This window comes from Chiloscyllium punctatum, chromosome 9 (assembly GCF_047496795.1).
Source record: "Chiloscyllium punctatum isolate Juve2018m chromosome 9, sChiPun1.3, whole genome shotgun sequence".
NCBI lineage: Eukaryota > Metazoa > Chordata > Chondrichthyes > Orectolobiformes > Hemiscylliidae > Chiloscyllium > Chiloscyllium punctatum.
In genome coordinates, this window is record NC_092747.1 from 125,177,203 (window position 1) to 125,190,045 (window position 12,843).

At 40.6% G+C, this 12,843-nt stretch overlaps 1 protein-coding gene across 3 annotated transcripts in view; it reads right to left on the minus strand.

Moving 5' to 3' along the window:
* The window catches only part of LOC140481653 (protein diaphanous homolog 3-like), a 604,739-nt gene that overhangs the window by 480,376 nt on the left and 111,520 nt on the right, over positions 1–12,843 (minus strand). For all 3 annotated transcript variants that reach the window (XM_072578185.1, XM_072578184.1, XM_072578186.1), the window contains exon 3: positions 1,653–1,829. In XM_072578185.1, coding sequence (XP_072434286.1) covers positions 1,653–1,829 — 177 coding nt within the window. The remainder of the gene's footprint in view (positions 1–1,652; positions 1,830–12,843) is intronic.

Genomic DNA, 12,843 nt, shown 5'->3' on the forward strand with positions numbered 1-12,843 from the left:
AACAGGAGAATTGATGTTTCAGGTATTAAATATGACTCAAGGGACAGCATTACAGTGACATAATTTATTGAGAGTATCCTGAAGAGGAGGGCGAATAAAGGCACACATTTAAAGATGAACATAAAGCTCTGAGTTAATAAAATCAAACTAAATATCATAACTGTTCACCTGCACATAATCTTCTGCAACTTCTATTATACCAGAGTTCTATTATACCCACATGACTCATTTAGTTTATAAAAAAATTAATAAAAAACAACTTCCCAAAAAAACTGCATATAATAAGGATGGGATACTTTCCTCACCAGCAATTTCATACAACACATGCAGTAAACATTGAAACACAGCACCAAGTAAAAATAAAATTATAGCTGGTTACAACATTGGCTTTTAATGTACTGAATGCTCTAGCTATCTGTAAAAGACTCATCACTATCTGGCTTGGTCACTTCAATGGGTGCAGCTCATGGAGGAAAAACTGATGGACTGTCTATGAAGTTCACACTCAACTTTTCTTGAAAAATCAGCCCATAGTTGTCTGCTTGGAAAACTTCTGCCTTTGGCTGTAGATTGCTCTAAAACATGTAATAGATATATCCAATTCGTGACAAACACTGAAGCTGTAATTCATCATAGGTTCCATGTCTCAAACAATTAGCTACAGAAATGCAAAGCAACTAAGTAACTTACTTAATATCATTGTAACTTGCCAAATTACTTTGATCTCTTCATTGTCTCTAGCATTGTCATCTTCACTCAAAAGCCACGGTATTCTTAAGGAGAAATTCAAGCCTGACAGTATCAGACAAATTTTTTAAGTGTGTGGATAACCAATGGTATTGTCTAGAAGCTTCAATGCTTTATGGACAAGTTTCCTTACCTTTGCAATGATTTTGAACAACAGGGCAGAAATAAGAAATAAACCAATTTTCAAAAATATTTCAGGTAACCTATGTTTTTTTGCAAGACCAATGGCATTAGCAACATTAATCACACGCTCACCTTGTACATGACGCCCAAGTACAAGTAAGTTAACCTCCAGATGAATAAGTGAGAGAATTGAAGTACATTGTTGTTGGTATATAATTCAGGCAAATTCGATATGTTATAAACCACTTATTCTACAATACCATAGAATTCAGCTAGATACATAACTTGCAGTGAATGTCAAATTAAAATTTAAATATTCCAAGTGCAAACAAACCATCCAGACAATGACGTACAATCTTCACAGAATTTGTTTTTGCAATGTCAACGATGAAAACAGTTCGAGTGTGGTTTATAACACACGCATAGAGCTTTAAATCACAAAGTTCACTGTATAGTGTAGTATGCACGTGTTACTTTTACACTTGTTCAAGGACTGAGGGCATACATTGCATGCTCAGAAACAGTATTTCAATCAAAATGAAAGTTGTTTTTAATTAAGGTGATCAATTTATGATTCATATTAGAACATAAAAGGTGTTTTCAGGGTGTGCTTTAAATGGAAGCAACCAAATCACTGAATTTAAAGAGACACAGGCATTACTTTCCTCAACAAGCTCACATGCAATTCTAAAAATACCTAATATTTTCTCATCTTGTTCAAAAGAATTAAACAAATAAAATTATACTGTGCAAGCAGTAGTCCTTACTGCAAAAACAATTACCATCATCTTTTCAAAGAGTGAAATAACGTCCTTCTCTGGGAGCTGCTTTGAAGGATATTCATATTCTGCTGATTGTGCAGACCAGCCGCATTTGGAGGGATGTGCTTGTCTGACACGTGGAAGAGCTGTTCTGCCCCGTTTGCTGCCTGGAACTCGGATACTGGCAAATCTGTCAAACTGCAAGACATTTTTCAGAAAATCAGGTATTTACAACCAGCTGTCTTTGTACATTTAAATAATTAGACACAAAACTTCAGACTAAGAAGTAGGCATATCAGGTCTAAGAAATACAAACGTTATGAGCTGTATACAGTTAGAAGAGTATGGCTCTAGAATCTTCCACTTTGACTATTGACTCCTTGAAGTCTCATGGCATCATATCAAACATGGAAAATAATTCAGGCTACCATCCTGCCTCAACTGATTAATCAGTTCTCCTCCCTGTTAAATACTATTTTGAAAAAACATCTGAGGGTAGCATGGGCACATAACATACTATGAGTAGGGGACTATCATGAAGAATGGTAGTGTGAAATCACCACTGTCCAAAAATCAGAAGGACATAATTGAAACACTGATCCTGTTGGTGAGAGAACCAACAAAAGGGAAAACATACTTGATTACATTGTCACCAATCCATTGTTAAAGATGCAGTATTTGTCGAGCAACCATTCCAAAACACTATGAAGACAAAGTCCTGTCTTGGCGTAGAGGATACCTCCAGCAAGTCATGGCAGCAATACAATTGTGCTGAATTGGGTGGATTCAGATCATATCCAAAAACTTGACATCCATGAGTCAATTACAATGGCTCATCATTGTAATCTCTAACCTCACATCTTGGCATATCATTCACTCTACCCTTACCATAATCTCAAGGGTTAAACGATGGTTACATGAGAAATGTAGGGTAGTCCGGTGAGCAACGTATGAATAATGCTTAAAACCCAACCCAACAAAGCTACAACAATAGAGTTCATGCCTGGTAACAACGGAAGCAGCACACATTGCACAGTACAAAACAAACCAAAATGAATCAAATCAATCAGATCAAAGCTCTCCTTTCCATCCACAAAAGATCCTGAATTGTCATGAGGAGTTAAATAATGAACCAGGATAAAGTATGATGATACTATAACTTTAAGAGGTGTATTTTGTCCTCGGTTTTTGGAAGAGATTTTGAGACAGACGCCAGAGCTGTTTATTCAAAGCCAATGAAGTAAACAGCTTGTGAGGCCTTGAAGTCCGTTTTAAAGTTGGAACAATAGAAGCAACATGAATAGGTGGTGTCAGGTTCCCACAGGTGGGGCGTTTAGTTCAAGTTTCAGTCGTTTTTGGGGTTTTAAGGCTGTTATACATCTCTCCCTTCTGAAGTAAAACCCTTGAATTCTCTCCCTCTGCCAGAATTATCTCTTGATGTTATTTCCTTCTGGACTGGAGAATCATTACATGTGAGACAATCTATTTTACTCAATTTGCCTTTGCCAAAGTTGTGTTTATGGGATGTTACCAAATTTGAATAGTTACTGTTTAGTTAAATAATCTATTATTCTGTTACGCTTTCCAATAGAGTTCAAATTATACCAACTTATCTTCACTTGTTTGTATTCTAACTATAGGGTTAGAATAAAGTGTGTTTACTTAAAGCCAAGTAGTGTAACCAACCGAATTACATCTGGACTACAGCGCCTTACACTTGCCTTTAAATAAGATAGAAGTTAGGATTAGGCTACTTTCTTGATATTTTTAAAGGGGGTTTGGTCTAGTCTATGACAAGAGGCTCCATAGACATTATATCCTCAATGTCAAGGGAGCTCAGAACATCAATGCAAAAATACCTGACGATGCTAGTAAACACTTCAGTTTAGTAAAAAGCTAAGAAAATGGGTCCTGTCAGTCAGAGATTTTATGCAGGCATGGGGTGTGGGCATCACTGGATCGGTCACCATTTATTGCCCATCTCTAATTGCCTTGGAGAAGCTGCTGCTAAGCTGCCTTCTTGAATTGCTGCAGTGAATGGAATATACAGACAACTACAGTGCAGTTTGGAAATGAGTCACAAATTAGAAAATGATATTGAAGGAACATCAATATAATTCCAAGTCAGATTGGTTTGTGGCTTGGAGGGGGAATTGCAGGTAGTACTTTACATATGTTTCTGCTGCTTTTGCACTTTGAGGTGGTGGAACTGGTGTCGGAAAAACCTTGCCGAGTTACTGCAGTGCACACACTTTTGCTACCATGCATGCATGTTGAAGAGAATGACTATTGAAGGGAGTGAATAGATTGCCAATCAAACTTGCTGCTTTGCCACAAATGCAGTTGAATTTCTTGACCTGGTCTTGTAACCACGGTATTTATCATTTCATTGATCCAGTTCAGTTTCTGGTCAATAGTAATTCCAGGATGTTGACAATGGATGAAGCGGCAATGCTAATGCCTTTGAAAATCAAGGACCAATGGTTCAATTCTCTATTGTTTCTCAATGTTGTAACAACTAGAACAGGTTGGCTAGTTCTAGACCACAAGTCTACATTATTATTGCTGGAATGTTATCAGGGCCCAGAGTCTTTCCAGTATCTACCGTCTTTAGCCATTTCTTAAAGTTACGTCAAGGTTTTTTATTCATTTGTGGGATGTGGGCATGACTAGCTGGCCAGCATTTATTGCCCATCTCTAGTTGCCCTCGAGAAGTGGTGATGAGCTACCTTCTTGAACCGCTCTAGTCCACCTGCTGTGGGTTGACCGACAGTGCCATTAGGAAGGGAATTCCAGGATTTTGATCCAATGACAGTGAAGGAACACTGATATAACTCCAAGTCAGCATGGTGAGTGACTTGGAGGGGAACTTGAAGATAGTGGTGTTCCTATATATCTGCTGCCCTTATCCTTCTAGTTGGAAGTGGTCATGGGTTTGGAAGGTATGATCTGAGTATCTTTGGTGAATTTCTGCAAGGCACCTTGTTGGTAGTACACACTGGTGCTACTGAACGTCATTTGTGGATGGAGTGGATATAATAAAAATCAAGTGGGCTGTTTTGTCCTGGATGGTGTCAAGCTTTTTCAGTGTTATTGGGGCTGCAGCCATCCAGGCAAACAGGCAGTTTTCCATCACACTCCTGACTTGTGTCTTTTAATGGTGGACAGCCTTTGAGTCAAGAGGTACGTTACTCGCTGCAGTATTCCCAGTTTCTGACCTGCTCTTGTAGCCACTGTGTTTATGTGGTAAGTCTAGTTGAGATTCTGGCCAATAATAACTCCCAGGATGTTGATAGAGAGGGACTCAGTGATGGTAACACTGTTGAATGGGAAGGGGTGGTAGTTAGATTGCTCTTATTGATCATAGTCACAGCCCGGCATTTGTGTGGCACAAATGTTACTTGCCACTTGTCAGCCCAAGCCTGGATATTGTCCAGATCTTGTTGCATTTGAACATGGACTGATTGAGTGATTTGAGTGGCTTGAAGACTGGCAATTGTTTTGCTGGGGTCGTCAGGAGGCTAGGATGGATCACCTATCTAACGCTTCTAAGTGCTTCTGCCTTACCTTTTGCACTGACATGCTAGTTTCCTCATTCGTGGAGGGAATCTATGGAACTTCCACTTCTTGCTAGTTGTTTAACTGACCACCACCATTCAGGACTGGATGAGGCAGGTTTGCAGAGCTTAGATCTGATTAGCTGAGTGTTGGATCTCTTTGCCCTATTTATTGAATGCTGCTTCAGCATATATTGCAGAAGATTCAAGCTCCAAAACCAGTATAAACTCAACGCAGTATTTGTGGGGTATTTTGATCTTCACTCTGAGTAAATTAATTTTTTGCAATAGTAAATTGGAGCATGAGTTCATAGAAAATAAATAAATTGCTTGAGATAAAGTATGTCGTATTCACCACTGTGACTGTATTTCTGCTCTGACTATCCTCCCATCACAGTATCTCATTAACATATTGACTTGAAACATATATACTGATATTTTTATCTCACCTGGAGCATTCACTACATAACTGACATCATTGGCTTAATAAGGTCCATTGAATCTCACATTAAATGGCTACCTAGAGACAGATGGCAATATCTATACCTTGTCCCAGGAACAAATTTCCAAGCTCTGGCTATTGATTTCGCTCTAATTTTCATTGTTTGCCGAGAACATGTCAACTGATTTTTGGCCAATTATGCTTTGACTAGTTTTTCTCTGAAATGTGATGTATAGATCAGAAGTGCAGTGTCTGAACTTAAGTTAAAAGGTAAGTTATGAACTTTAGAGGTGCTCTCATCTCATGTCCTCTTAAGAGTTCAAAACAATTACATAGAACATTACAGCGCAGTACAGGCCCTTCGGCCCTCGATGTTGCGCCGCCCTCTCATACTAATCTGAAGCCCATCCCACCTACATTATTCCATGTACGTCCATTTGCCTGTCCAATGATGACTTAAATGCACTTAAACTTGGCGAATCTACTACCGATTCAGGCAAAGCATTCCATGCCCTTACTACTCTCTGAGTATAGAAACTACCTCTGACATCTGTCTTATACCTATCTCCCCTCACTTTAAAGTTGTGTTCCCTTGGGTTTGCTGTCCCCATACTTGGAAAAAGGCTCTCCCTGTCCACCCTATCTAACCTTCTGATTATCTTGTATGTCTCTATTAAGTCACCTCTCAACCTTCTTCTCTCTAACGAGATCAGCCTCAAGGCCCTCAGCCTTTCCTCATTAGACCACCCCTCCATACCAGGCAACATCCTCATAAATCTCCTCTGCACCCTTTCCAAAGCTTCCACATCCTTCTTATAATGCGGTGACCAGAATTGTACACAATACTCCAAGTGTGGCCGTACCAGAGCTTTGTACAGCTGCAGCATAATCTCCTGGTTCCGGAACTCAATCCCTCTATTAATAAAGGTCAAAACACTGAATGCCTTCTTAACAACCCTGTCAACCTGGGTGGCAACTTTCAGGGATCTGTGTACATGGACACCGAGATCTCTGCTCATCTGCACTCCCAAGAATCCTACCATTAGCCCAGTACTTTGCATTCCGATTACTCCGTCCAAAGTGTATCACCTCACACTTATCCACATTAAACTCCATTTGCCACCTCTCAGCCCAGCTCTGCATCCTATCTATGTCTCTCTGCAACCTACTACGTCCTTCGTCACTATCCACAACTCCACCGACCTTAGTGTCGTCTGCAAATTTACTAACCCACCCTTCTAAGCCCTCATTCAGGTCATTTATAAAAATGACGAACAGCAGTGGACCCAACACCAACCCTTGTCGTACGCCGCTAGTAACTGGACACCAAGATGAACATGTTCCATCAACTACAACCCTTTGTTTTCTTTCAGCAAGCTGCTGTGTCTCTCCCACAATCCCATTCCTCCGTATTTTGTATAATAGCCTACTGTGGGGAACCTTATCGAACGCCTTGCTGAAATCCATATACACCACATCAACTGGTTTACTCTCATCTACCTGTCTGGTCACTTTGTTTAAAACTCAATAAGATTCGTTAGGCACGACCTACCCTTCACAAAACCATGCTGACTGTCCCTGATCAGATTATTCTTTTCTAGATGGTTATAAATCCATCTAGATGGTTATAACCTTTTCCAACACTTTACCAACAACTGAAATGAGACTCACTGGTCTGTAATTACCAGGGTTGTCTCTACTACCCTTTTTGAACAAGGGAACCAGATTTGCTATCTTCCAGTCCTCAGGCACTATTCATGTAGACAATGATGATTTGAAGATCAATGGCAAAGGCTCGGCAATCTCTTCCCTTGCTTCCCAGAGGATCCTCGGATAGATCCCATCCGGCCCAGGGGACTTGTCTATTTTCACACTCTGCAGTATTTCTGATACCTCTTCCTTGTGAACCTCAATCTCTTCTAGTCTAGATGCAAGTATCTCTGTATCTTCCTCGCCAACAGATTCATTTTCTATAGTGAACACTGTTGAAAAGTATTTATTTAGTGCTTCCCCTATCTCCTCTGACTCCATACACAACATCCCACTATTATCCTTGATTGGCCCTAATTTAACTCTCGTCATTCTTTTATTCCTGACATACCTATGGAAAGCATTAGGGTTTACCCTGATCCTATCCACCAACAACTTCTCATGTCCCCTCCTGGCTCTTCTGATCTCTCTTTTTAGGTCTTTCCTGACTTCGTCAAGTGCCCTAACTGAGTTTTCACTTTTTGTCCTCACATAAGCCTTCTTCTTCTTCTTGACCAGGGATTCCGCTTCCTTAGTAAACCACGGCTCACGCATTCTATATCTTCCTCCCTGCCTGACAGGTACATACTTATCTCGGACACACAGGAGCTTTTCCTTGAATAAGCTCCACATTTTTAATGTGCTCATCCCCTGCAGTTTCCTTCCCCATTCTATGCTTCCTAAATCTTTCCTAATTGCATCGTAATTTCCCTTCCCCCAGCTGTAACTCTTACTCTGTGGAGTACACCTATCCCTTTCCATTACTAAAGTAAACCTGACAGAATTGTGATCGCTGTCTCCAAAGTGCTCACCTACTTCCAAATCTAACACCTGGCCAGGCTCGTTACCCAGTACTAAATCTAAAGTGGCTTCGCCCCTTGTAGGCTTGTCTACATGCTGTGTCAGGAAGCCCTCCTCCACACACCGAACAAAAACTGACCCATCTATAGTACTCATACTGTAGTGATCCCAGTCAATATTTGGATAGTTGAAGTCCCCCATGACAACTACCCTGCCTCTCTCACTCCTATCGAGAATCATCTTTGCTATCCTTTCCTCTACATCTCTGGGACTATTTGGACGCCAATAGAAAACTCCCACCATGGTGATTTCTCCTTTCCTGCTTCTAACTTCAGCCCAAACTACCTCAGTTAACGAGTCCCCAAACATCCTTTCTACAACTGTAATATTGTCCCTGATCAACAATGCCACACCTCCCCCCTTTTACTATTTTCTCTGTTCTTACTGAAACATCTGAATCCTGGAACCTGCAACAGCCATTCCTGTCCCTGCTCTAACCATGTCTCCGTAATGGCAATAGACAATAGACAATAGACAATAGGTGCAGGAGTAGGCCATTCAGCCCTTCGAGCCTGTACCACCGTTCAATATGATCATGGCTGATCATTCCTAATCAGTATCCTCTTCCTGCTTTATCTCCATAACCCTTGATTCCACTATCTTTGAGAGCTCTATCCAACTCTTTCTTAAATGAATCCAGAGACTGGGCCTCCACTGCCCTCTGGGGCAGAGCATTCCACACAGCCACCATTCTCTGGGTGAAGAAGTTTCTCCTCATCTCTCTCCTAAATGGTCTACCCCGTATTTTTAAGCTGTGCCCTCTGGTTCGGCACTCACCCATCAGCGAAACATGTTCCCTGCTGCCAGAGTGTCCAATCCTTTCATAATCTTATATGTCTCAATCAGATCCCCTCTCAGTCACAACATCGAAATTCCAGGTACCAACCCACGCTGCCAGTTCACCCACTTTATTTTGGATGCTCATCGCGTTGAAATACACACACTTCAAACCAGGTTCTCGCTTGCCAGTGTCAGATACTTGATTTGGGAACTCCCCACTCTCATCCTCTTCTGTACCTGTCCTACAATTTTGGTTCCCATCCCCCTGCTGTATTAGTTTAAATCCACCTTAATAGCTTTAGTGAATTTCCCACCCAGGATATTGGCACCCCTCTGGTTTAAATGAAGACCATCTTGTTTGTAGAGGTCCCACCTATCCCAGAAAAAGCTCCAATTATCCAAAAACCCGAAATCCTCCCTCCTGCATCATCCCTGTAGCCACATGTTCAACTCCTTTCCCTACTCCTCACCTCACTAGCATGTGGCCCGGGCAGCAAACCAGAGAAAACAACTCTGTTTGTCCTAGCTCTAAGCTTCCATCCTAGCTCCCTGAATTTCTGCATCAAGTCTCCATCTCTCTTGCAACCTATGTCGTTGGTGCCAATGTGGACCATTGGGGCTGCTCTCCCTCCCCCCAAAGGATCCTAAAAACACAATCAGAGACATCACAGACCCTGGCACCTGGGAGGTAACACACCAACCGTGAATCTCTCTCGTCCCCAATTGAATCCTGTGGACTCATTCGGGCATCCCTAATGGTAGAATTCCGCTTCAAATTCTGAGGACAACCTTGATGAAAATTCTGGTTGTAAACCCTGATATCATCTTCCTAAGGCACTTTCAGATTGTGGATGATAAACTGAAGATGCAAATTGCTTTACTCGCAAACCATTCATTATTTTTCCAATATTTGAGAAAAACGTTTTTACCTTTATCTGATTAAATTTCTTAGGGTATTCCTTATGTTATTCAAAAAGGAAATAATTTTTCCATTACCAATTTTGTCATTTTTTTTCCCCAAAGGCACTGCTTCAAGAAATGCATCAGGGAGGGCTAAAGTTACCTGGATTATCTTCACCAGAATGCAGTTACACCTCATGAAGAAGGCCTTCTTAATTACAGTCATAAAGATGTACAGCACGGAAAGAGGCCTTAAGGTCAAACTTGTCCATGCTGAGCAGATATCCTAAATTAATCTAGTCCCATTTGTCAGCACTTGGCCCATATCTCTCTAAACTCTTCCTATTCCAGTACCCATCCAGATGCCTTTTAAATGTTATAATTGTACCAGCCTCTACAACATTTTCTTGATAATGTGTATAGGGGTAAGCAGGCAGGGAAAGAGTTAAGTTCTGAGTTTTGTGAAACAAGAGGTTCAGCTGAGCATGACACAGATTACATAAGAACTTGCAGTTAACAATGGGATGCTGGAGGCAAGGTAATGAGTTAACAAGGTGAAAGAGCATTCATCATATAGAGCCGTTTAACAAAATCAAAATCAGAACCATTCAGTATGTTACATCAGTTAACAAGGTGAGAAGTGTTCATTATGTGAGGCCAGTTAAGGTTAAGAACATTCTTTGTGGAACAGCAGATGGCTTAATCTTTACTGTTGATGCTCGCTGATTGTAATGGTCACCCAATCAACATGTATGTTGCCTTATCTGGATGCTCCTCTCTGTAAAATGACTACATAATTCAATCAGAAACTGCTATTCCACATGGGTGATCATTCTCTCTCCCTCCAAGGCCCAGAATAAAGATGGAGGAGGTAAAAGTACTCTTTGTATCTGAGCGCTTTGCTTTGAGTGAGGAAGGGAAACTGGACGACACTCTGGCAGCTCATTCCATACACATACCAACCTCTGCGTGAATAAGTTGTCCTTTAGGCCCCTTTTAAATCCATCCCCTCTCTCCCTAAACCTAATCAGTGCTCAAGGACAGGACAGTATGACCACAACTGAGGAAGATAAATGGGCTTGAGAAAGCAGAGGCACAAGGGCCTCTTCCATACAAATGTCCAACCCATTTGAAGTTCCTTAAGCTTGTTTATATCAGAGTGGGGATTAAAGGGTGGATCAGCTTACTGCCTATGGCATAGTCAGTGGATTGAGCAAAAAGGACTGCGATACTGGGAGGATATTGTAGCTTGAGATTGTGATGATACTATGGCTTTAAGAGGTCTATTTCGTCCTGGATTTTTTTTTACAAAGAAAGCTTGAGACAGAGGTTGCGAACAGCCTGTTCGAAAGCCAATAAAGTAAACAGATTGTAAGGCCTTGATTTTTTTTTAAAGTTGGAAAAATAGAAGCAGCTTGAATGTGTGAGTTCAAGCTCCCAGAGAACCAGGATTTTTTTTTAGTTTTAGCCTTCACTTGTAGTTGAAGTGAGAATGCGTATAGCGTATGAGCAGGTGGGGAAAGAATTAAGTTTTGAGTTTTGTGAAACAAGAGGTTCAGCTGAACATGACTCAGGTCAGATAAGAACTTGCAGTTAACAATGGGGTGCTGGAGGCACGGGTAATGGGTTAACAAGGTGGAAAAATATTCATTATGTGGAGCCATTTAACAAAATTGGAAGCATTCAGTCTGTAAGATCAGATAACAAGGGGAAAAGTATGCATTATGTGAAGCCAGATAACAAGGTTAAGAACATTCATTGTATAACAGCAGAAGGCTTAATCTCTACTATTGACACTCATTGATTGTTACGGTCAACCCATTCAATATGTAGGTTGCCTAATTTGGATGCTCCTCCCTTAAATAACTATATATTTCATTAAGAACCTGCTATTTGAGAGGAGAGAGAGAACTCATGTCTCTGTGCACATGGGCGATCATTCTCTTTCCCTACAGGAGGTAGGATTAAAGATGAAGGAGGTAAAACTATACTGTGTCTCTCAGTGGTTTGCTTCCACAGAGGTGGGAACAGGAAGACAATAGAAGCTGGATGTGGAACCCCTTATTTGTCTCTCTTTTACAGCTAAAAGCTGGGGTTCGATTCCTGTGAGAATTGCATGTGAGACAATCTATTTTACTGAATTTGCCTTCACTAAGGATGGTGTTTATGGGATGTTACTACATGGGAACAGTTAATTAGTAGTAGTTAATATATAGTATTTTGTTAAGCATTTTGATAGTTACAATTAAGCCAATTTGTTTATTTTTATTTTATCCACATTTTAATTATGGTGTAGGAATAAGGTGTGTTTTCTTTCAAGCCTGGTAGTTTGACCAACCAAATTGCATCCAGAACACAATCCCTTCCACTCAGCTTTAAAATATGAAGAAGTTAGAGTCTAGACTATCTTTTTAATATATTTTGAGTCCAGACAGGTGCACTTTCTGAATAGTTTCAGCATTCAGTACATTTGTCTGGACTGGAAAGAAACTTGCAGTAATGTGGAGAAGATCTAGTTCTCATAGGCTATATAGCAAGCAACCTCACAGACAGGACAAAGAAGGAGATTCTACATTATCAATATGAGAAGCTAGGTACAAAATTGAGAAGCAGAACTTCAAAGGTCATAATCACTGTATTATTACCTAAACAATCACCAAAGTGGCAAAATGCAAATCAGATTAAAGAGATAATTGTACAGCTCAAAGCCTGTTTTGGAACAAGTGGTTTCTACTTCATGGGGAACTGGGACCAATATTGGGCGAAATGTATACCATACCATAGTATCATCTCCAGCTGAACAATACAGGGATCAGATTCCTTGTGATCTGCGTAGAAGGGGAAGTAGAAGGTCTTTCAATGCAATAGTGTGGTGCAATTGCATTTGTTTTATGCCTCAATCTACTCAATCTAATTCAGCTAT